This window comes from Sycon ciliatum, chromosome 11, assembly GCF_964019385.1.
Source record: "Sycon ciliatum chromosome 11, ocSycCili1.1, whole genome shotgun sequence".
In the NCBI taxonomy this organism is placed as follows: Eukaryota; Metazoa; Porifera; class Calcarea; order Leucosolenida; family Sycettidae; genus Sycon; species Sycon ciliatum.
Window position 1 is genome coordinate 14,120,707 of NC_088653.1, and position 26,692 is coordinate 14,147,398.

A 26,692-nucleotide genomic window follows, 5' to 3' on the forward strand; every position below is an offset into this window, starting at 1 on the left:
CGTTAGGACTGTAGCTTTTGCTCGTTTTTGTTGCGCTTGCCTTCCCCTCTTTGGTATTTCCATAACCTTGAACCTTCCAAGTTGGAAGGCTGTCGGTTAGCACTACAGAGATGTGTTGAAGCTAGGTGTAAGGACGTCGAATGTCTCAGTACTCTGTCAGTTTTGTGCCTAGTTGTTGCACTTTCTGACTGTATAATATCTAGTTACAGTTGTGGAGAGTTACTCTTGACTCGTTTCCATATGTCCTTTTCCTTTCTACTTTTATTATTATTATTATTAAATTGTGAATAGGGCACTCCCCATAGGCCTTTTACAGGGTACCTTAGCTTTCACCTTTTATGTTGTAAAGGTCCTTCTAATACTAAGGACATGGACTGATGTTCACATGTGTTTGGACGGCATAAAAAAAGTACTGGTATCCATGCATGGGTGTGATTTCTGATAATTTCTGCAGGTGAAAATGTAACGTGCATCAATAATAGATTGCCTGGTGAATTAGGGACTTGGTTTTTACTGAAAGGCGTTCCAGGTGATTCGTTTACACCTGCGTCCAGAGAGACCGCTAGTGAAGCTTGCCACGAACGAGGATTCCATCTGTGGTCACTACAAGAGATGCTAGACTTCACCAAAACCTATTTTGATTATGAGACTCTACCACAGGAAGCAGACAATGAAGACACCTGTATCTTTGGCCTACTCAAAAATTTCAGAATGGCCCATTCTAACGGAACAGGCATCTCCTACTGGTTTGGGGACTTTATAGCCCACAAATTCGACCTCAAACTTTTGAAAGTGGAATCCACCAATCCTGGTGAGAATAATAGTGCAATTTGTAAAGGTGAGTCACTGCAGTAGATGTCTGATGAAAACAGAGGTACATTTCTTCAGTATGTCGGCAAAGGCTTTCAAAACTGAGGACGTGGACCAATGACATTCACCAGCTGGTGCTTGCTGTAATCAGCTGTTTGCAGGAGTTCAAGGAGGGAGCTAGGTCAGTCGAGCGCATTGCAAATCTGTGCTTGCCGTTTACTTAATTAACAATGTATGCTGCCACCACATGCTCTGCCGCATGCAACAGTCTCAGTTAGCATTTGCAAATATTCCAAATTTCACTGAACAATTTGGGAATATTTTCATCTTGGTCAACAACAACCTCTGAAAATCTCATCAGCTCTCATCGGCTCTGAAGTTCCTGCCTTTTCTTGAAGCTCAATCGATTCAAGTAGTCTCGATTTGCATGTGCCGGGCTTAGATTAGTATTGATTTTAATTTACATCACAAGACATGAGGGGTATTCTTTTGAGCTACAGTGCTTGCAACTAAAATCCGACCCCCTGGGGCGGCGCGCCGCGCCAGGGGGTCGGATTTTAGTTGCCAGCACTGTATAGAGAACTTTCCAATGAGTCATACCGTGCGGCCTATGAGGATTCGGGCCAAAGATCATCGAGTTCACCACAGATCACCGGACTTGAAACGGAGCTTGGGTGGCAAAAAAAGAAGACTGCACTGGAAGGAAACAGTGTTTTTCGAAAGCAGTTCCATTTTGCATACTGTAGTTTGAGAATACCAAAGGGCTGCTCGCGATCGGATGTTCTCACACCTGGATCGTCTTTGAGTTGTTATCGTTTCCCTACGATGGAGAACGACAGAACCAGTGGATGACAGACACACGACTCGAGAACTTCGCTCCTGAGTCAAATGCTTCGAAGTACACGAATATTGTTCCATCGCTTCGTTGGCGAAGAGAAAAGTCATGATCATCCCCTGTCACCCCAGTACGTATCGAACTAACTAACCAACTTGTTCAGCTCATTTGTGGCAGCACCAGTAAAGGCGGAAACACGAAGATGATTCTGAACACTATCAACTTACTTAGTTTGTTGGGGTGCAAGGTATAGCTGGAGTTTGATGATTGATAGGGCTGATGCTGATGGTAATGACTAATGTACCCAGCTCTATGCACGTACCTCTACATGACTGGTGGTGCTAGCTATTCTAGTACTGGCCCTGGGTGCAACTCATCATCTCTTCCATGCCAGTGTGTATGCCTCATGTTCTGCACGTGTATTTCCTTTGTCATGGGTAAATACTCTGATCGACCTACTTGCGCAATCTTCTGTTTCCCACTTGGTTGCTGCGCTGTGCAGTTCTTCATCTGCTGCGGCACATACTAGTATACCTCATATTCTGTCTTTCTGGTCAATTAGGTACATGTATTCAGCTTCTTGATCTTCTTGTGGTGAGGATCATCTTGATCTTACTTCTTGTGTAACTCTTGCAAAGGCAGTAATGGAGGACACTCTACCGGTAATCAGCAACTGCTTATGGAGAATGCCAGGTCGAGGGACGACCAGGAAAAAACAATTGCTGTATTGGATGTGCATTCATCAGCGTGTTTTAAGATCAGGACAACTAAGTTCGCCACTACACCAACTTTTTGGCTACATAGGAGTAATGATGATGACGGCCGTGTTTGACTTCGTCAGTTTTCGTGCTTCCAGCCACCGCATGTCAACATTGTCATACTCGTACTGATAAGGAAGAAAAACCCACACACGCACGCACACACACGCACACACACACACACACACACGCACACCCACACACACCCACACACACACACACACACACACACACACACACACACACACACACACACACACACACACACACACACACACACACACACACACACACACACACACACACACACACACACACACACACACACACACACACACACACACACACACACACACACACACACACACACACACACACACACACACACACACACACACACACACACACACACACACACACACACACACACACACACACACACACACACACACACACACACACACACACACACACACACACACACACACACACACATGGATACACTGACAGGCATGCAAAGCAAGAGAGACAGAGAGAGAGAGTCAGGCAAAGAGAAGTGAGACTACTTGTAGGTTATGGGCAGGGTGCTCCAATTTCTGCCCAGCTGAAGTAAAATCCATGTACACTATTTTCGTGTAGTGTTCATTGACGGTGCCAGCCAATGGTGAGTGACCCAGTGGTGTAGGTGTTGACATTCAGCACACATCACATTTCAGTCTCCAGCGTGAATTCAGTCAAAACAACACTGCACTGCAGCGACATGGGAACATGCTTCTCCCAGGCCCACCATGCAAGTGCAGTGTGCGCCAAGAACAATTCCAGGTAATTCAGCAGCTACCCAAGGATGGACAGGTTCGGCAAAAACACTCCGCGAGTGCCTGACGTTTGCAAACGTATTTTGTTGACAGTTGTTGTTTCTTCCTTCGATTGGGCAAGACACGATAATGTGCCAACCCAGCCAGCAATGAGACACATGCAGTTGTATCCATCAGGGCTATTGTAAGACTTTAGAGAGTCCTTTGCATATGTGCTGGGGACATTCACTAAATATTTAGAGAGGCCTGGATACCCAACGCAGGGGGATTGGCTGAAAGGTCTTCGTCCATAGGTAAATATGGATCAATGTACTGGGCCCACGGATTCTGTCAATCTTCTCGCGGCAACGCCTCTTCAAGGCTGGAATAAACAGTAGAGTAACTACGGCTAGTAATCCTCGCGACTTACCGAAACTATTCACCACATCAAAGAAAAGCAAAAGTGCTTCACCACTGCGACGGCCTGCAACATCATTTTCAACCGTACACCGAACAACACATTTGATTCTCTTTTTGCCACCCAAGCACATTATACCGTAGGAAACGGACTTGTCTTATGGGTGATCTTTGGGTGGACACCGGGAAGGCGCCAAAAAGGTGATGTAATGGAAAGTCCTCTATACACAGTAAAGCCGATCGGGGCATGGATTGCACATACCGTATGTCAGCGCCTTTAAAGCAATGGCCTTATATTCGAAACACAACGCTGCTTTCCTAACTATTTTAGATCCAAAATGACTCACCCATTACGCCATGCCATAAAAATCAAAGTCCCACAGAAAATGTTATCTAAATCCATTTGTTCACCCTTCCTGCTGAGCTTGAAGTTTGTTATTGTAATACTTATTCCCTCGTTTTTTCAAAACATACTTCAAACGTTATTTCATTTAGGAAGCCCATGGCTTTATGACTGAGACCGGCTTTATAATCGAATATACCTCCATTACCTCCACATGGCTTTAAAAAGGTGCGGACATATGGTATATCATAGTCTATTATACTGTAAAAGCAGAACTTTTCGGTGGTGTTTTATTTTCGGTAACTTCGGTGCCAAAATTTTTACTGAAAAAAACGCACCAAAAATGTCGGTATAGTACACTTACCTGGAACGCGGGTTTACTGAAAATTTACCTCCGCCGAACCACCGATTTTGGAGAATACCGAAAATATTACAAAACCGAAAATTTCTGCTTTTACAGTGGAAGCAAACAGTTTCCTCTGAGACAAGAATGCGATAATACTCATAGAAAGGACTCACTTCAGGCTCTTCAAGAGCATCTTGAGAGTTTTTGGTTTGACAAGTATACTTTCAAGCCTTCTCATCAGGTTAAATACAGGCAAGGGACAAGGAACAGGAACAGTGGATTAAGTACAGTAAGGAGGTGGTAAAACAGCGCAAAGAAGAAGATTCATTGCATTCCCAACTCATCACAACCGCACGCTCTTCAGCCGAACCATACAGACACCAGGAGGACACTTCCGTTGAGAGATAATATTGTTCCACGCCTCTAGACAGCTGTTTCGCTCCCTGTCGGAGCTCATCAGTAGAGGATGATAATGATGATAATGGAGGAATGATCATTCTTATTAGGGGTCAAACGGGTGTACCTTTAACTAACGAACAGGTAATTTTCTTAACGGGCGGGTTACCGGGTACCCTTTAGCAGCCATGTTTATGTTTTTGCGCAATTTTCACAAAAATCAAGATTTTAATTCATGTGTTCTCGGGTTGCATTTTGATATGACATTGTGATTCGCAAATCGATTGGTGTCTGATACAGTGATAGTCGCAGGAGTAGATCTACTACAGTGTAGGTGCGAAAATGCAACAACAATGCAGACATCCAGCATGAAGTTGTAAATCATTGACTCCCGCCTGGAATACACGATTCCAGCAGTGTTGCTCCGTACTGACGGGTTCATCAAAATCCAAACGGGTACCCTTTTCTAACGGTACCTGAGATTAACGGTCGGGTACCCGGGTACCCGGTACACCCCTTTGACCCCTAATTCTTATACACAAGAAATGGCGCAAGTGCGCGCTTTCCACATAATAACAATGGCATATGCAAGCTGCTAAAATGGTAAAGTGTGAGAACAGCGATAAATATTCATAGCACGCGCTCATTTGTGAGCGCGATGAGTTGGGAATTGATGAGTTGGGAATGCAATGAATTGAAAATAGGGCCGAAAGCTCTGTCGCAATATTTAGTTCTAAAGAAGATAGCTAAAGTAAACAGCGAAAATGCGTGACCTATACACATAGCAATGATGACACAAAGGTGCAAGTGGCAGAAAACTCAATAATATAATTATATCATAGAAGCCTTGCTTGATAGTACTGTTCAAATGGTTGCAAGACCGGGACTCTGCCAACCGGGTTATGGTTGTAGCCAGGAGCACTGTGCGTCCGCGATTTGTAACATGCTGTTGAAATCATTACCTCCACCGTCAATCAGGGAAGCTCATGTGACTACTCAATCTACTTCCTTCGTATACAAAACTTCGTGACTTTTTTCAACAGTGTTTTCGACCATGAACCTGCTCAACGAACCGCGCCAAAGGCTGTCATCGACAACCCACATTCATGTCAAGGTTAGTAATTGGTTTGGTTGATCCCGAGCAGATTCTCACCGGAAGCCATGCGGGCGAGGACGTTGCCGACAAGAACTCACAAATCAATTGAAAAAAATTAAGACTTACTTGCTCGAAACTGACACACGTCAGGCGAAATTACTGGTCAGTCGGCGACACGCATTTTTCACAAAAATTTGCGTTTCACCTGCGTTTCACCTGCTGGGAGAGTATGCGTGTACTCGAGTCTCATCCTGAGCACGTTTTTTTCTTCTTTTTTTCAGCTCCAGTATAGCTGTATTTTTCATTGCAAAGCCGTCCACGATTTTTGAATTCTTTATTCTTCATGGCACCATCGCCAATAAGAGATAAATTTATGAGAAGGTGAGATTGTGGGTTAAACAGTTGGAAAGTGATTTACATCACTTTTACATCACTTTGAACTTTACAAGTATGGGAGAGGGTGAGCACTGCAGGAGCAGATTGAGTTAATCAGCAGTGAGCAGATTTCTTGTTTGAAAGCAGGTCGGGAGGAGACGTCACGAATGCTAGCAGGGAGGGCATTGTAGTATTCTAGGGACTTGTACAGTGGGGAGTCTTTACAGCGATCGGTTCTGGAGGGTGGGAGGTGCCAAGTGCGTGCGTGTCGAAGGCTGTACTGGGCCGTAACTTGAGCGGGGGTGTTGAGCAAGCGTATGTGTTGTGGGGCATATTGGTATTTTATGGAGTGAGCAAGAAGGGTGAGCTTCACTTTGCGGCGAGAGAACATTGTCGGCCATTTGAGCCGATGGAGCAGTGTTGAATGATCCAGAGGAGTGTAGAGGGGGAGACGGAGGCAGATTCTGGCCGCCTTGCGCTGGATTCGCTCAAGACGGTCAAGGGCTGCGATTGAGAGTGGGGTGACAGCAATGCATGCATATTCAATTATGGGCAGGATATACGTTTTGTAAATGAGAGAGAGTGATTTAGTGTGTAGAGTTGATTTGAGCCTAAAGAGAATATTAAAAGATTTTACAGCTTTCTTTAGCACAAAGTCAAGGTGGGCTGACCATCTTAGGTCGTGCTGAAAGATGATGCCGAGGTGACGATGTTGTGTTACTGTTTCTAGTAGGGTTTGGCCAAGTTTTATTTCGGGTAGTCGTGGTGGGGGTCGGTTAGCATGGTAGAACGGGAGGATGACGGTTTTCGTTTTATTGACTAGCAGGTGCCAGCGCTCTAGCCATTCTGCTGCGGCATCGACGCTTCTTTGTGGCGCAGCCTCACACTCAATGTAGCTGCCTGCAATGGCAATCAGTGCGGTGTCGTCCGCGAACTGGCTACACGAGGTTGTAGCATTTTCACAGGCAGTGGGCAGGTCAATGGTGTACGTCAGGAACAGAAGTGGTCCCAGGACCGAGCCCTGGGGCACTCCCGCTGGTATTGGTATGAAGGCGGATGTTGTGCCTTCAACCTGCACCCGCTGTCTGCGTCCTGTCAAGTAGGCTTCGAGCCAATTGTGAGCCTTGCCATCAACACCGTAGTGGCTCAGCTTTTTCAGCAAGCCTTGATGCCATACACGATCAAAGGCTTTTTCGCCTGACGGTCAGTGACGAAGTGGAGCTCACGGCTGGAACACAGAGTCACTCGGCACTTGCTGCCCTGAAGCTGGCCAGGCTCGTAGGTCTACTTATGGTGCGCGGCCTGCATGCAGAGTGAAAACATAAAGCTGTTGCGCTCGCACGGCAAGATGAAACATTTCAGTTATAGTGCAACCAGCACAGACTCCGGATCGGAATATCGACGACCTGGGTTTCTTCGCACTCTCTCCAGCCAGACAGCTCCATTGTCGTGAAGGGGAATTGCAGGGACCTCCTTGAAGCCGTTGTAGAATGCTGGAAGGAGTATCCTGCCGAGAAAATGCGAAGCGTGTGGATGTGCTTGTACGACTCGTTTCAAGGGAATAGTGGAGGTCGCAGGCTGAAACGACTGAATAGTCGACAACGATTCGTACGCAGCTCTGGAGATGATGAGGACGTAGCCAGAGTGCCGCATCGTATCATCATTGCTGCTGACAAGAAGTTGAACAAAATGCGAGCGGAAGCAGTGACTGTTGGCGATGCGGGGTCAGCGTCATTAGGTGACAACTCAATCTCATTCATCTGAGTTGCTTTTTTTTGTATATAGCTTGCACACAGGTTAGACAATGCCACGAGTGTTATTCCAAGTCAAACGGAACAATTCCAGAGCTGTGTGCAGCCTTCCAAAAAGTCACGAAGTTTTGTATACGGAGGAAGCAGTACAAAGAGTTATGAATAGTAACTACATGATGAGCATGAAACAGTACGAGAAAAGTCTCTAATGGTACAAGTAGCGAGTGTCCATGATTTGTGGGGGGGGGGTATAGTAGTGCCAGGCCAGGACGGTTTTGCTTCCACGATGCACTGTGACTAGCGACTACTGTAAAACATGCAATTTTAGGTGCATTAAAAGTTCGGTGCCAGGGACCTGCCGGATTTCAGGTGTAATTTATAATTAGGTTACCAGCGTTCCCTTTACATACAGTGCATACTCTAGTGCTTTTTAGGTGGAATTTAAATTTAGATGCCTGGTTTCTCTACCGAAATCACCTAAATTAAAGTTACACCGAATATTACATGGTTTACAGTACCTGCAGAGCATGGCTCGCGCCCCGCTTCTTCTTCTTCTTCCACTGTCGATTTTTGACCCGTAACTAGTGATCGCATTGTAGGACAAGGAAGGTTGTTCCAAGTTCGTTCTGTGTCCAGAACAGATTCGTTAGGCGAGACCAAAAAATAGAGATTCCCGGGCCCTCCCGCACCGAAATCGAGCCAAGCCTTTCTTTTTTTTAACAGTTCATATGTAGAGTACTGATCGTGTGCGTAGATTTGTGATGTGGAGTCACGCTAACTCGGGCTTGTACGACTCCCTGATGCACAGATCAGGGCGACCGTTGGCTGAAATGCAGAAAAATTGAACGGGTAAACCGCGTACCCGTTGTGTGTAAAAAAATTGAATATAAATTACCGGAAAGTGCTGTAAAAAAAGTTCAACATGGCATGCACACATATGCATGTACATGTACATGTACATACATAGGAAAAAAATAAAAATAAGTAAATAAAATTCACCTGCCCACACCAATTTCACATGGGTCCTGCCCGGGAATCTCGATTGTATTCCCGTAGCTATGCAGAAGACGTTACTTCAGTAAGTTTTTCACTCCAAAGGCAGCTCACAACACGTGCCACACATACTGATGGCACTTGGGTCTTTTTCCCTCCCCCAGGGGACCAACCACGGTCAGTTTCTGGAAACTACCAGAGGTGAAAGAAAGTGATTAAAATTGGAAAGGATTGGGAGAACTTCATATTCAAAGGATCAGTCGGGGAAGTGAACTGCCTGAAAAGAGAAAAAAACGCCAGACCCACCAGGACTCGAACCTGGGACCCTGCTTGTCATGAGCAATGCTCTAACCACTGAGTGATGATGTAACAACGTCAAGCCCTGCTTTCCTTTTGTGTTTGTTCTATTGTAGCTGCATTATTAGTTTCACTCACGAGGTTCTGTTGATGATTGGGCAAGCGGTCGATCATTGCTCTGGAACAATTGATTCTTTACCATGATTGTGATAGTAGTGCACGCATGGTTTTAACCTATTGCCGGTCTAACTCAATGTATGTGAGGGGTGGTAACGCAAATACATGTACACGCAACCAGTAATAACTCAAGAACCATGTGATTTAGGTATGGGTAAACCATATATTTTAAAAAATCTGTATGCCTGAGCGCGTCCAGAAAATTCAAATATGACTAGGTTCAGGCAAGGATAGGGCCCATGGTAGCCCTTCAAGTTGAGAGAAAATACAATTGCGAATGAAATACACGAATATCACAGCACGAAGGGCATACCAAGTTCGTGATGGAGCTCAAGTCGTACGGTAAACAATCAGGTAAGGGCTTCGTCTTTACAAGAAATGTAGGCTCTCTACAATACCGCCATTGAACACCAACACCTCGCCATCGGCGATACGCCAGCAGCAGCAATTCCCATTCCACGATATCGCAGTTTCGGTTTGTTCATCTCAGCACTGCTCGCGTCAGATTCACTCTCGCTCAGATGAGTACTCGGGCGCGAGCTTACGCATGCCGTGATTCTCACGACCAGGCGAATCAGCTGATCGCACCTGACGAGTCCTTGTGACAGTCGCTGTCGCCGTGTCGGCAGCAAGAAGGCTTCCTCTCTGTTTGGAGAATTTTGTTTCTTCATTCGCGGACGATATCTTTTTGAACTAGCAGGACTCAACGGAGCTCTTTTTCTCAACACACTACACTGCAAAACCCCCCGGGAGATCCAGCCTGGACTGGTGATGTTACTGCTCTCAGAACGCTTGTCAAACACGGCCCCAAGAGATGCACTCGCATTCTAGAAATGAGCGCATGGCAGATGGTCGTCTTTTCCAATTTCAACAAACTTCGGTCGATCGATACGGCAAAAATTTGTATGATGAGCATGGCTGTTTTGTACATAGGCAGAAAGCCTTGGACCTCAGCTACGGGTAGAGCGCCATTTCAGCTGTCTCCTAGCAACAAGAAAGCCTTGGACCTCAGCTACGGGTAGAGCGCCATTTCAGCTGTCTCCTAGCAACAAGAAAGCCTTGGACCTCAGCTACGGGTAGAGCACCATTTCAGCTGTCTCCTAGCAACAAGACCCCAAAAAATGAGGGCCAAACGTACCGATACTATAGTATCCGTTCGCTCATGGTAGACCGGTAAAGGGTTAATATTATCATTATTTCGATAGCTGTCATGGTGTTCTGTGCTGTCCTTGCCATTCTTCACTTTGCTTCTAGGATCGTGGAAAGTGAGAACGGGTCAGTTGCCCAGCAAGCTTGGAAACTACTCTCTGGCAGTGCTGACGGATGAGGATATGAATAGGCACGAAGTCAGAAACACCACCTTCGAGAATGCTGCTGACGCGTGTTCATTTTTGGCTCACCGGCTACTGTCTGCGATAGATATAAACATAGCCTGGGAGAACAAAAACCTCCGTAACGACCTCAAACATCTCATGACTCCAAACAGGGAATACATCCTGAGGGGAGGAAATGCGGTCGTAACTTTCCTACCTAATGAACCGAATCCCGTGTTCTCGTCAAGCAAAGAAAACGGAAAATATTATGTATTGTGTGGAAGTAAGTTTCTATCTTTTATTTTCATTTGTATTTCTCTCCTCAGCTTCTTCTTCTTCACAGGCTGTTCACAGAGACTTCCTCGCTTTAGGCTAAGGCCTGTGGAGAATCCATAAATACAAATACAAGTCTCTGTTGTGATTTTATTGTTGGAAGGTAGAGGTTACGAGAATGAGGTGATGCTCGTGTCAACAAAACTGCTAACGGACGCATTGTATACAGCTGAAGTCGGCAGTCGCCATGTTTGGGCTCAATGCATTATATTTCTTTGCCGGGGTATCCCTAAAAGATATACGTATAGGGAGCTAAAGATGAATGTATGTGCTAAGTTCCTGGCCAAATGAATTTGGTGATATGATTCGGGAGTGTGTTAACGGGGCCGGCACCAAGGACAGAACATTGTATTCAGCTTGAGTGTCCAGAACGGGCAACAGGGTAAATGTTGTCTTGGCCTTTAGTGATTATCTGTTTGAGCTCAGCCCTGGCGAAGGTAGAGCATCTATTAGAAAGGGTGGGGCTGGAGAAACAAAGACTCTACACTTACAGTGCATTCATTGGAAACTGGCACTCTAACTTGTTTTTGGTGGCTCCCGCACTTACATGTACATGTAGTTGTAGATATCGTGAAAACAACGGTGCATCCTGCATTGTGTTGTAGATATCGTGAAAACAATGGTGCATCCTGCATTGTGTTGTATTATATCGTCAAAACAACAGTACATCGGTACAGCGCCTGCTCATTTAGTTTTCAGTTTGTCCTAGTCTCTGTCTCCTTATTCTTTTCGAGCTGGTTACGTGAACAAAGTAAAAAAATTCTGCATTGTGTGACCCATGCAGGTACAGTCAACTTGGCTTATAACGACACTCGGCGGGGCATCAGAAAAGTGTCCTTATTCGCGAAGTGTCGTTATACCCGAAGTGTCATTATATGTGTCACAGTTGGATGGGACTTTGCTCTGGGCATGAAAATTATGTCGTTATTCGCGAATTGTCGTTATATCCGCAGTCGTTATTAGCGAAGTTGACTGTAGTCCTTGCCACATTTTTAAAAGGAAATAGAAGTTCAGCCAGGTTTTAGATAATTAGGACAGGCATGCTATGACAAAATGTATGGAGAAGCAAATCCCAAACCCAGATGTTTTAGATTTTAAAGTGGGGTTTTGATACTCAATTCGGCCCAAATCGGACTTTCAAAAGCCAGCGGGACTGTTTCCAACAAATGGGCTGTAGTATAACAACATCTGTTGTCGCAAATTAGGTGATACGTGTCAAGCGAGTAAGATGTTTCAACACAGCACAAAAATCCTTCTATAATCACTGTGCGTGAACTCAATGAGACACGCAAGGAGTGTGCCGATAGTGCAGTATGGAGTAGATGCCAGATGGGTTACTCACACGACGACTGCATCTGTCCTGCGCTGCACTATCCGTCAGCACTAAAATGGGATGTACAACGAGTGAGCCCTTGTTGCAGTACAGTAAGATCGGGCGCCGAAGAACGCAGGGGCTCGAGCGCAGCCTAGGAAAGTTCTTAAATATTTGATTCTAGCCAGACCGTTCTTATTCACACGCGCACGGCGAGTCGAGTGACGTCATGACGTTTGTCATGTACATGTACATGTACATGTACATGTACATGTACATGTAGTGCAATGTAGTACTTCTAAACTAGTGGGTGTCGTAAATGGGAATGACTGTACATGTAGCAGTTACTGTTTACACGTGTACATGACATGTACTCACCTCCCATACATGTACAATGTAGATCTACGTACAATGTAGATCTAGTGTTCTTAAATCTGATAATTCTAGCCTGGACTGTTCTTAAATTTTGCCGGTTTTCCAGCCTGGGTGTTCTTCGGCGAGGTGTTCTTCGGCGCCCGATCTTACTGCTGGCTGGCGAGGGAGTGCACGGAGTAGTTGCTAGATGGGTCACTCGTAAGAGGACTGTATCTGTGGTGCACTGCAAAATCCGGCGATCACTTCAATGCTGACGGCCCTTTGATTTTAATACCATAACGCCTTGTTTTACACCCTTCGAGTATCAGGCCCGCGCGAACCATCTCTTGTTTCTTGCTTGTTTCAAGAGTCTACAAAATATTTTCTTTTCCAGTCATTCAAAACCTCAACCTTCTTTGGCGAGGTCTCTGATGACCGAAACAGCTGCCAGAAGGAATTAATGAGCGTTAGCATGCTAACGCGAGTTAGCAGCCAGCCCAGCGAGCTGGCCCAACCTGCATGCATGCGCAAGTCACGTGGGCATGCGCCCTTCAAAATCCTGTACAAAGTCTCTTGCATGCCATTGCGGTTTGGACTTTCGAGCGTGCAACTTGCGGAACATGTGTTCCCAAACAATTTCCTTTCTTTTAGACTTTCAAGCTTGCATTCTCATATCTCTACGCTTCAAATTCAGACTTCAATGACGCCTGTTGGTGCCTGAAACAATGTCGTTGTTTACAGTGGAACGTCGACTGTGGATTTTTAGCTTGCGCCATCATCAGGTTTCCTGATATGAAGTACCTCCACGCGATCTCAGCGACCCTTGTTTGTGCCTTGAAACAATGTCGTCGTCATGCACCGGCGTCCAGCCTCTCCGGACCTCCTCGCTCTACCTGGCTCTGCAGCTCGCTGCCAGCAGGCCGGACCCTACTGGGAGGCCGGTGCAGTGACGACTGCCATATGCGCATTTTTGATATATTTTTTTACTATGTTCACATACACAGAGGCAATATGCTTTGGTTCTGCTATGACCGCTGCGGGTTTTTTGACGCTTGATTGCAGGAGTTTGTGTGCGCTTAGATTTGTCATACGAACGCAGATGCCTGTGCATGCGTGTGGACATGTGTCTATAGGTGTGTGTATATGCGTGTGTGCGTGTGTTTGTGCGTGTGCGAGCTTGGGTATTGTGGGTGGGTGGGTGTCTGTGTGTGTGTGCGCCCGTGTGCAAGTTAGGGTGTTGTGGTTGGGTGTATGTGTGTGTGTGTGTGTGTGTGTGTGTGTGTGTGTGTGTGTGTGTGTGTGTGTGTGTGTGTGTGTGTATTAGTGTGTGCGTGTATGTGTGCATGTGTGTGGGTGTTACTATGTGTGTGCGTGTTAGTATTAATTTTGTGTGTGTGGTGTGTGAGCGAGATTAAGCGCGTACTTGTTAGTGCTAGACCTGCACCTACTGCATCTACCTCTGAAATAGCCTGTCCCTGTATACATTCACGCGATTACTCCTCTCGCTATCGTATTATCACACCTCTCTCCACTTAGATATACCAGCGCTGCCTCCTATTCCATTATCGTTGTCCGATGATTCGTTCAGCCATGAAACTCTGAGTCACAACGGAATTAATTTGCCTAGGTTTTCATTGTGTGCCTTTGTATGTTCACATACCCAACTCATAAATAATACAGAAAGACAATGATACTGAGACAAGGACAAACGTGACAACTACTGAGAAGGGGCTGCACCGAGATGCAGCAGTGATGGTGGGGCATTGATGGCTCTCCCTACCTGAGGTCTCGGCATCACGGCCAGAAACATGCACCAAAAACAAAAGATAGAGCTGTAAGGGTCAGCAAGAAATAAAAAAGAAAGCAAGGGCACACAACAGCTAGTACTAGTGTGCAGCGCATTCGTAGCAATGGGAGTCGTTGACGGGGGCACTAGAATGTAGGTGGGTCGACAGGCAGAATGTCCGTGGACCATCGCCAATCCTGTCGGCGGAGGTATTCGTTGACGTTGCACTTAAACTTTTGAAGATTTTTGTGAGTTGGGGCGGAGTCTAGAAAAGCTGGCGGCAGGGAATTCCACAGCTGGATTGCACAATGTGGGAAGCTGCGGAGAATGGTGTCTGGTGCTTGACGCGGTAGGGGATTTAGTAACTGTGGACGGCGGCCATGCGGAGATCGTTTCGAGTGCGAATGGCGTCACGGGGCTCAAGCCTTGGTGGGAGGACTGCTAGCAATTGAGGCGGACCGGTGATGAAATGCAGTTTGTAAGTGTATGCAGCACCAACAACAGGTGAACCTGACTGTCCTATACGGGCCCTCCTCGATCGTGTCCTGAGAGGTGAGTTCGTTGACTTCGATTTCTTGCTGCCCGATACAGTTGCAGTCAGTGCAGCTCCGGCGACGTTCCAACTTCGTAGCCCCTCATATGTTGCTCTTTTGGCGCACTAGTATTTATTGGAATCCAAACCCAGAACTGTGCTTCGTATGCTGCATAACGGTAGCACTTGAGTTGAGACCTGGACAGTGTTTATTAATGGTCTGTGTTCCATTGTTGCTCACCGTGTTTCACAAGTGCCTGTCGACGTATTAGGCCACGATAGTCACGGCCAATCCCCAGTTCTTGCCAGCAAGAAACTGGACGTGATCAATATTCAATCTGCGGACAACTGTTTTGTCCTTGGTGGACTCATCAGCGCAGCACAGAGGAACCTGATAGCAATGAAAAATAAAAAATCTCCAAAGCCAGGTTATCAATATCAACTTGTGGCAACTGCGCTTTACAGCGTACTGGAACAGCACAACCCGCCTGCCAGTAGTGCAGCTCGGTGCACCTGCCAGCATTTCGTCCCACTCACCAGTCCAGATTCACATCACGTAAGGGTACCGCAACTGTATGCCGCTACTACGAGTACGGCACTTGCACGTGTCAGCTCAGGCAGTGCTGCCAGCAGTGCAGCTCAGTGCACCTGCCAGCATTTCCGTCCGCATTTCGTCCCACTCACCAGTCCAGATTCGCATCATGTACCGTAACTGTATGCCGCCACTACGAGTACGGCGCTTGCACGTGTCAGCTCAGGCAGTGCTGCCTCCAGTGCAGACAGGAGCACCCCAGGGCTAAGTGTAAGGCCTCGTCAGTAACTGTGTAAGCAATCAGTTTCTCACTTCACTAACTTACTGGACTCACATCCTGATCCTATGCTCTGGATGTATGTTGCACATGGTCGTAAGTGTGGTGTTGCGGTAGGTTTCATCGGCAACCACTCAAGTAACTGGGATCCATTGAATTTAACACGGTCACATAAACGATCCGTTTCTTGCAGCAGGCTTGAAACAGCTGGCCTGTGTTCTTCACCCCCCTTTCTCGTCTCTGTGCTGTTCTGGCATAGATGCGGTTCCTAGACGAACGGGAAGTTACACACGACACACCCTTTGTAAAGCCTGGAGGGTCGAAGTGTCAACGATTACATTCCAGCAGACCGTATCTCTCCACGATGTCGAGATGACAATGCTGCAAACATAATTAGACTATTTATCGCCCCGCTGTATCTTGCTAAGCTCAATGTTAAAAGTGCATTCTGCCGAATTCCCGTCCGCCCAGAGGAGTGGCCCCTGTTGATCCGCTGGCAGGATCAATACTGTTATGAGAGCGTCCTGCCCTTCAGACTGTACTATGCTACAGGCCAGCTATATGGAACTCTGCGCATCCGCCAGTGAATGGATTGTGTGCGAGCAGTTCGCACTCCCATGCCTGTTGCATTACGGGGAATACCTCAACTAACGTTACTTCCTCAATGCATGCTCTGGACTTGTGTTAGCTCGCCAGCAACTCGCTATTCTGCTCCAAGCGTTTACCTCGGTGTTTCTCTGGCCCCAGGAAAAGTGGAGGGTCCAGCTCAAGTCCTGACATTATTGGCATCTTCCCATTATGTGAAATACCTCGACTAACGTTTCTGTCTCCTTGTATGCTCTGGACTTGTGTTAGCTCGCCAGCAACTCGCTACTTGGCGCCGTGCGTTTACATACCTCGGTGTTTCTCTGGTGTCAGCAAAAGCGCTTCCTCGATGTGAGCTCTGGACCTGTGTTAGCTCGCCAGCAACTCGCTACTCGGTGCTGCGCGTTTCCGTACCTCGGTGTTTCTCTGGCGTCAGCAAAAGTGGAGGGTCCAGCCCACATCCTGACGTTTATCGGCGTCATCCTGGACACCGGCGCGCTCACATCAGTCTGCCGATGGACGAACTTGCCAAGCTTCACAACCTCCTACGGGCCACTCTCCACACAGCTTCAACTACCCAATGTCAACTTGAGTATCTTCTGGGAAAGCTCTCGTTTGCTACAAGAGTGATAGTCCCAGGACGTACATTGCAGATTGTGGTCACTTGCCAACTGGTACCGGCAGCCGTAATACCTGATTAAGCTCTCCGAAGAGTGCCTCCAATATCTTCGCTGATGGCCTGAGCTCCTGGAATAGTAGAACGGCCGGTCCTTCTTCCTACACCCTAAGTGGACGAACTGGGCTTGAAAAATAGGTCTACTTCTTCTGGCCTGCACCAGTTAATCTGTACACTGCACGACAAGAACTAATTCGAAAAATGGTCCACCGTCGACAGCAGATCAACGGCAGATGCTCAGTCTGAAAACTTTATGAACACACATTTCTTCAGAGAGAAGTAATGTTGATGACATATAAGGAGCTGGACTGGGATTTATAGGAACAGTGGTTGAGAAAAAAATGCCAGACCCACCAGGACTCCAACCCGGTACCTGGCTTGTCTTGAATAAAGCTCTAATCATCAGAGCTATGGGACTAGGTTGGACCTTCAAGGCACTGACAAGTCTTCCACTTCAAAGGCAGTTCACACTTATTTTCTCTTTTCAGGCAGTTCAATCCCCCAACTGATCCTTTGAATATGAAGTTCTCCCAATCACTTTATTTCACCTCTGGCAGTACGATCCCGAAACTGACAGTGGTTGGTCACCTGGAAGAGGGAAAATACCCAAATGCCATCAGTAGGTGTGACACGTATTATTCCATTTTATGACTACTAGGAAATCCACAGCAGCTCGAGTACCGATGGGTTGCGAAACGAACTGCAGAGGTGATACGTGAGTGCAGCCAAGACAGGCACGAGCTGAAAGTCTCAGCTGTGAGGGACGTTGGTGGATGTAAATATATGTCGAGGACGATACTGGTAAGACAAGTAGACAAAACGATCAAACAACGATTCAAGGACGCATTGCAACATACCACCCAGCTTTTGCGGCTCTAATAGGTGATAGGTATGTGAAAATAGAGAGGTTCTGCAAAACGAAAATGCGTACACACTTTCGCTCTACGTCATGAAGTGCGAAACTTTGCATGAACTTTTGCAACCTTGGACGCGAAATGAACTGTGGTAGGAAATTTCGTGAGATCGGGTCATGGCGTACGTGCACTTTGCCCGCGCAAACTACGAAAATGTGCAGAACGCAAAGTTCGTGCGAAAATTCGTACGCATTTTCGCAAGGCCTGTTGCGAAACGTTGTTCGAATTTTCGCTGTCTTATGTCATTCTGTCCAGATACAACCTTGACTGGATACCGGTACTGTCTTCCGCTTGGTGTAGTTCTGAAATGGAGTTACGATTCCGCGAATTTAAACTTTACAAATGGCCATAGTTATTGCAAGCGAAACAATGGTACACTACTCAGTGCAGGAGCGTTCACATCGGGATGCACATCGTTCCCGGGTGCACCCCATCCTGCCTGGATCGACCAGTTTGAGCACGGGAAAGGAGATGAGATTGCATACGTCACCGGACAATCATCCTCTTCCACTCGTTACCTGAACAACTCAATACACGTCATTTGTGAAATACGTAAGTGAAACTGACCAATCAATGAAAGGTGTTACATCAAATCATACCCTATTACAACATAGAAAAGAAAAAGGACCAAGGAACTAAAGGTTACGATAATAATGTCAACTAACACCAGTTACTAAACAATCAGCTCATGCGACTGGTGGTGTTAGTGGACATTATTATCGTTACTTATAGTGCCTTGGTCCTATCGATTATCAAATTGACTCCAAACGCTAACGTTTCCAGGTACAACATGGTCTGACATCGCAATTGGCGAATGAAAATGGGTGCAATCTATTGCGGGTTCACAGCAATCCTTTCTCTAGCACATGATTGTACTTATAACAGAAAGCAATTTACAGACTAGCTATAATATTGCATTAGAAAGAGTGTGGTGGGGAAGGTGTTGGTGACATGGGAGCAAACAATTGAGATTTATTGAGAATTGATGCATAGGTTGTGACGCTGGGACTCTTTGTGATGTTAACAACTTCATTTCTTTTCATTTTTTGTCCATTTGTTTAATAGCTTGTCCACTCACAGCTGGAGATCAGATTGCTAACATATCAGAGAATGGTCATGTAACATGTGATCCTGGTTTTGAGTATGCTCATGCACAACGGCCGTGTGACATCGACATGCGCACTCCTTCCTGCACACGTATGCGTCAGGCGAAATTACTGGTCAGTCGGCGACACGCATTTTTCACAAAAATTTGCGTTTCACCTGCTGGGAGAGTATGCATGTACTCGAGTCTCATCCTGAGCACTTTTTTTCTTTCTTTTTTCCAGCTCCAGTATAGCTGTATTTTTCATTGCAAAGCCGTCCTCGATTGTTGTGTTCGTTGTTCAAACGAAGTGGACATTCAATCATGAAGGCAGAGGACATAGGAGCCTGATTGGAGTTTCTCGTGGCATAGGACGGCCACACAGAGACACTTTGGGATTTTCTGAATATAAAATACCGTACGCACGATGCTGAGATCAATTTGTGCGATATCAAATTGTTTGTGATCTACCACATCGAGCAGAACGGGATCCAAACACAAGCTTACCGACGGCTAGGCTGCCGACCTGACTGGACAAATGATCCCTGGCTTCACCAGACGCCAGAAGTCGGACACCATGTCCTTTGCCGCGACGTCCATCTCCAAAAAAAACTCCATCTTCGTCGTGAAAAGGCTTGAAATACTCAATATTCAACCGAGATTCGCGGTCTCACCCTTTCTCAGATCGAATCATTTTTTGTTGTAGCAGTTGCAGGGCAGATCCCAGCCACAACTTCAACAGAAGATGGCTCCAAAGCATGCCTGGAACAAGCCATATCGAGGTTGCAAGCCACCCCTCTCAGCACTATTTTGGAAGAAATTCGAAATTTCAATGGTGGAAGGTATACTATGAAGAGAATTTCAAAAAGTATGTTTCGCGGAGCGATCGCTCAACCTACGTCATTCAAACTTTGCAGGATGGTTCAGACGTACATGCTAGGCATGGATCCACAGAAGATGATATCATAGCTGACACACACAGTCACACACACAGCAGATTCGTGTGCATAGATACTAAATTAGTGGACGTCGTCATCTTCTTCCCGCTGATCTCAAATGTACTATGACGTGCTATTTCGCCTGACGGTATCCATGTTTGTGATGATTGTTGATTCTCACAGCTGCCTTCTATAGGGTCCACTTCGATTAAAGGGGAACTACACCCAAAAATCAAAACTTCATGGTTCGTAGAGTTTCGGGCGCTGAGTCGAATGGTGAAGGTCCCACTTCGATCCGACCAAGCATTCCTGAGATTATATCAGTTTGAAATTGTCCTTTTCGGGTCCGTGCCATTAAATCCGTGACGTCATTGAGACTTGGTGATCCTTGGCAAGATCCAGAATCACTGGGATTTCGCATCTTCTTTCTGTTTGTCCATGGAAGAAGACCCTGATCTGTACATCTGGGAGTCCTACAAGCTCGGGTTTGTGTGACTCCACGTCACAGATCTACTCACATGATCAGTACTCTGTACATGCATGTTCTTTGTGTGCAGCTGCCTGTGGATGCAGGTGCCATTTTCCGTTGAAATTTGATCTTGTTTGAGAAAGAAACAAAGAAACAAACTTTCCAAATCAAGAAACGTTAAATGTCTTTCATGTCCGTTGAGTCGGGATTCTTATGATGTCGCGAGTCACGACATGAAAATTTGGTGCTGAAACCCCGTTTAATCTACCATGGCCTCGACGGAAGGAGGAACGTCAGGGTCCGGACAAGCAGAGTCAAGCTCCAACAGTGATACGTCGAAAATGGATACGGTCACCCTACCGGTGCAACTGACTTCTGTAAGCAGCTCAATTCAATGCCTGGTGCGAGATCTGCAACAGGAGGAGCACGATGCAGACCGGTTTATTGCCGGGCACGTGCCCCTGAATGACGTTGAACACTTCTTGGTAAGCTTTGAAAGCATTGTTGAAAGATTAGAAATCAAATTGAATCAATTTTCAAATGGTGTTGCTCAAATGCCCGCATCCACCAAGGGACAATGTGCCCAAGTTGAATCACTAAAACTGGAAATTAATGGAATGACAGTCTTGGTAGAATCAGCGGTCTCAAAAATCAGAAAATTAAACAAAGTGGCAATCAGACACAATAAACAAAATTAATGGCGATGGTCCAAATCCCATTGCCAGCGGAGGATCCGCATGGTATTCAAAACCGTGTCAATGTACAAAACAAAACAACACAATCTCTATTGGATGCCATCCATACCCTCACCAACAATGCTCCTGGGCGTTCCGAATCACAGTCCACACATCCCCATCACGTACCTTTACCAAAACTGGAATTACCAAATTTCAGGGGTGACGACATCAAATTTTCCGAATTCTGAGATGTACTTCAATCCACGGTACACGAGAACCCGGCTTTATCTCACACGGAGAAACTGGCGTATCTCAAAACATGTTTGTCGGGTGTGGCACGCAACGTCCTCGATGGGATCGTCCTCGACAACGGCCACTACCCAATTGCTGTCGAATTACTCAAAGAACGGTTCGGCAGGCAGCTAATGGTGTTGAATGCCCACTATTCAGCACTGGTTGATCTGCCACCGGCCTATGACACGGCCATCTCACTGCGCCAGTTGTACGACACAGTTGAAAAACACATCCGGGCGCTCAGTGCTATGGTTGAAGACTGTGACCAAGGGATTTTTGTGTCTCTGATCACATCAAAGCTGCTGAGTCCTGCCATGTTTCAACTGGAATTAGCTAAAGGTGAGGAGACGTGGTCCGCCGACCGCCTCCGCAAACACTTACATGACTTATCATCGCAAAGGAAGCAGCAGCTCGACCAACATCAGTCGGTTCTGCACAGTCAAGCATGACTGCACCGCGATCCACGAATGCCAGCCCTGGCGACATGCGGCCAGGCCAGACGTTGGCAGTTTCGGTCAAGAAACCGCAACGCGCAAAATGCTTCTTTTTTCACGCCATGACCAAGGAGATTCTCAGCAAGGCTTCGGACACGTACGCCACCACAGTGGAGAGAGCTACATGGTACGAGACAGCGTACAAGGATGCTGCAAGATTTGAACCTGCAACGACAGTGCATGCAGTGAAGTCGAGACGCACCGGAGACAGCGCTCAGAGAAGTGAAAGAACGAGGTCATGGACAGCAGCCAGCACCAACACCGAGACATGTTTCCGTTGTGACAAACCTGGTCACAAAGCCGCCGACTGTTACTTCAAGCAAACTGAGTGCAGGTACTGCAAGATCGTTGGCCATATCGAGAGAGCTTGCAAGAAGAAAAACGCCCGAGCCGTCAAGTTCGTCCAGACCGAATATGACGACCAGGAAACCGGTGAGTTTGAACCTGTGTCTGTGCCTCTGTCTCTTTACTACGAGAATGGAAATGCATACTCGAAAGTGGGTCCTTTCAAAATTGACGTAGATGTAAATGGGGCATCTGTGAATATGGAAGTAGATACAGGGAGTCCCGTAACGATCTTGAGTGAAAATGATTTTGTGCACGCAAATGGAAATTGCGAAAGGCTGGAAAAACCTACTACACGAATGCAAGGTTATACTGGTCAATCTATTGAATGTCTGGGTGAGATGTCACTACCTATCACTATCGAGGGTGTCTGTCAACCTGTACTTGTACGTGTCGTATCGAATGATCCATCCCTGCTGGGTCGAGACATGCTGTCAAGGTTTAAAATGCCATGGCACCTGTTCATTGAGCAAGAAGAAAACAGGCGTCAGCGAGTAAACCATGTGCGCGTACAGGATCTGATTGAGCGATTCCCAGAACTGTTCGACACGGAGGAAATTGGCAAATTGAATACAACGCAGATCACTCTGCATGTGGATGAATCAAATCCAGTGTTTTGCAAGGCACGGCCAGTACCCTTTTCGGTAAAGCAAAGATACGAAGAGTCTCTTGATGCACTGGTGAAAGACGGAGTGCTCAAGAAAGTGGATCATGCTAAATGGGCATCACCAACGTTACCAGTAGAAAAACCAAATGGCAAAATACGACTGTGTGGCGATTACTCGTTAACAGTAAACAAGCACTCGGATTGTGAACACTATCCATTGCCAACACTTGAAGAGCTACGTGAAAAATTGGCAGGGGCTATAAGTTCACGAAATTGGACTTATCACAAGCCTATCATCAGCTAGAGCTAGATGAGGGAAGCCGAGCTTTCACTGCCATCTCTACTCACAGAGGTCTGTTTGAGTATACGAGATAACCGTTCGGCAAAAACTCGGCCGTGTCAATCTTTCAACGAACCATCGAAAGTGTTCTTGCGGATCTACCAGGCTGCATGGTGTACATTGACAATATCTTGATTACGGGTGCTAATGAAAACGAACATATGGCAAATCTGGAAAGGGTACTCAAACGTCTGCAGAAAGTTGGGCTGAAACTTAGACCAGACAAGGTGCGAATAATGAAAGATTCAGTTACCTATCTTGGACACCGATTTTCTGGAAGCGGAATGTCCTCCACTTCAGAAAAAGTGTCAGCTCTACGAAATGCGAAACCACCGGCGGGTGTCGCAGAACTCCAATCATTTATTGGGTCTGCTACCTATCTCAGTGCGTATATACCGAATTTTGCCGACATAATGGCCCCATTGTACACCTTGCTGAAAAAGGATGTGAAATGGCACTGGGACCAACGAGAAAATGAAGCTTTCCGCAAGGTGAAAGAAATATTAACTTCAGATCACGTATTGGCAAATTACTACCAGGAAAGAGAACTAATCTTGCAAACGGATGCTTCCGGAAAGGGTCTTGGAGCCGTTTTATTACAACCGGATAAGAGAGGGGTGCTGCGACCTATCGCATTCAAGTCTCGAATACTCACGAAAGCATAACAAAATTACTCTCAAATCGAACGGGAAGCATTAGCAATTGTCTTTGGGACAAACAAATTTCAACAGTATTTGTTGGGTCGTGAGTTCGAAATTCGAACGGATCACAAACCGCTTCTCTCAATTCTGGATCCATCCAAACCAGTCCCTACAATGCTGTCCAATCGGTTAAAGAAATGGAGATTGTCACTGATCGCGTATCGTTTCAAAATCATTCACATTCCTGGGGAAAGCAACCACATTGCGGATTTCCTGTCTCGTAGTCCAGTCGAAGGAGTGCCAACTGAAGCTGAAATGGTGACTGGACACGTTCTTTTACTCTCAGAGGAGAGCATTGCAAATGCAGATCTCGTGGCACAAGAAACGAAGGGTGATCCATTACTTGGCAAGGTACTAACCTACACTCGGAAGGCATGGCCTGTAAGTGTCCCCACTGAATTGTTACCGTACTTCACTCGAAGGTTTGAACTAACAGTGGAGGGTGATGTACTACTTTGGAATGATAGAGTAGTGATTCCGAGTTCACTTCAGAATGTTCTGTTGGGTGATCTACACTCAGAGCACATGGGCATAGTTCGTATGAAAAGAGTGGCGCGGAAATACCTGTGGTGGCCAAATCTTGACAACCAATTGGAAGAAGCTGTGAAAATGTGTGATATTTGCCGGGCAAATGCTTGCTCACCACCGAAATCTTGCGGAACCTGGACTTGGCCTTCAGGACCATCGCGTCGAATCCACCTGGATTTTGCTGGACCTTACTTGGGTAAAATGTTTCTGGTAATTATCGATGCTCACACCAAGTTCTTAGATATCGTCCCAATTACTCATGCTACGACCAATGGCGTCATTGAGGCACTACGGCACTTGTTTACGATTTCGGTGTACCCGAGCATTCGGTGTCTGATAATGGCAGTCAGTTCACCAGCGAATCGTTCCAACGCTTTGTGCGTGAAAATGGCATTCATCACACTAAAACAGCGCCTGGACACCCAGCTACTAATGGGCTAGCTGAACGATATGCTGGGTATTTTAAAGGGAAGATGAAGTTAATGACTGTGGATGGGTGTGATGAAACACTCAACACAAAGTTGTGCAGTTTCTTACTGTCGCATCGCACAACACTGTTGGCCAATGGAAGAACTCCAGCGGAGCTTATGTTTAACCGCCAACCCCGTACCCGTTACGTGGTGTTACGCCCCTCCAAGCGTAGTGTGGAGCAATTTGAAGAATCGCTAAATGAACAACCCGAGTTCACAAATGGTCAGACAGTATTTGTTTTGAACTTTGGGCGTCATGGTAACAAATGGATTCCTGGTATTGTGTTGTCAACTCTGAGTTCGTACAATTACCAGGTGCAAGTTGGAGACAGTGTTTGGAAGAGACACTGTAACCAGATCCGACCATGCGCTCTGCCAGCTAGCATGTTTGCTACCGACAAGGGTGAACAACCACCGCAACTACCGGATACTCGCCATGCTTCTGTCAACGTGAATGGAAGTTTCAGTGGACAGTGTCGCGAGTCTACACCAGCTAACAGCAGCAATGAGTCAAGTCAACCAGCTAACAGCAGCAAGGAGTCAAGTCAACCAGCTAACAGCAGCAATGAGTCAATAAACCAGCTAACAGCAGCAAGGAGTCAAGTCAACCAGCTAACAGCAGCAATGAGTCAAGTCAACCAGCTAACAGCAGCAAGGAGTCAAGTCAACCAGCTAACAGCAGCAAGGAGTCAAGTCAACCAGCTAACAGCAGCAAGGAGTCAAGTCAACCAGCTAACAGCAGCAAGGAGTCAAGTCAACCAGCTAACAGCAGCAAGGAGTCAAGTCAACCAGCTAACAGCAGCAAGGAGTCAAGACTACAAGTGCCAACTCCACAGTGTGCTGCGCAACTGACTGGATCTGAACAGATTCTGACGCAAGGTACACTACCTGAGACAGATCAGAGTACTAAGTCGTCCAGCCGTGGTAAGTCTGTTGAGATCGCTGTGCGTCGTTCTTCGCGTCAGTCACATCCACCTGGCAGACTGATTGCTTCACAGTGAGTCTAGAGATTGCCTGATAGACTGGTGGACTGATTGTGACACGCTGATGGACTTTTTCAATGTTGGGACATTATGATAGATCGATTGTTAATTATGTTGACTGACATGATTTCTAACCTTGTAACACCGTGTATTGTAGTTGACATGATTATTACCGTTTATACCTCACTCCATATACACTTACAGTCTTAGGCATGCTCTCCCTTAGTGGTGTATATATCTCCATATACACCGCTAAGGGGAATTAGCAGTAGTTGTCAGTGAGGAACAAGCCATTAGGAGGTCACACACGGTGAATATGGAGAGTTATAAATATATTATAACAAAGGAACCTCGTGTATATCGAGATATATACACCAGTTATAAAAACCTCGGCTTCGCCTCGGTTTTCATACTGGTGTATATATCTCTATATACACTCGGTTCCTTGTTATAATAATTATATACATATACCCCATCTGCGAACATAGATATCTATTAATACAGTCAGTACCTGTATCACAAGTAGATTATTATTATTATTATTATGTGCTTGTTCGCGTAGACATCAGCATGGCCTGCAGCTGCATTAATGGGCATGCATTTCATGCAAACCAGCTAAAAATGTTCTGATAAGCCACTTTGAATAGATACAAAAGACCACAACAGGTTCTGAAAAAGAAGAAATATGCAACAAGAAGACAAAAACTAGGGTGCCGACACCACTCGGGCACAGATGCCCACCCAACCGCTTCGGTCAGCA

At 46.2% G+C, this 26,692-nt stretch overlaps 1 protein-coding gene across 2 annotated transcripts in view; it reads left to right on the top strand.

The window, feature by feature from the left end:
- Positions 1-26,692, top strand: part of LOC135827738 (uncharacterized) — a 192,470-nt gene that overhangs the window by 35,888 nt on the left and 129,890 nt on the right. For both annotated transcript variants that reach the window (XM_065340189.1, XM_065340188.1), the window contains exons 3-5: positions 455-838; positions 10,643-10,984; positions 18,258-18,554. In XM_065340189.1, coding sequence (XP_065196261.1) covers positions 455-838; positions 10,643-10,984; positions 18,258-18,554 — 1,023 coding nt within the window. The remainder of the gene's footprint in view (positions 1-454; positions 839-10,642; positions 10,985-18,257; positions 18,555-26,692) is intronic.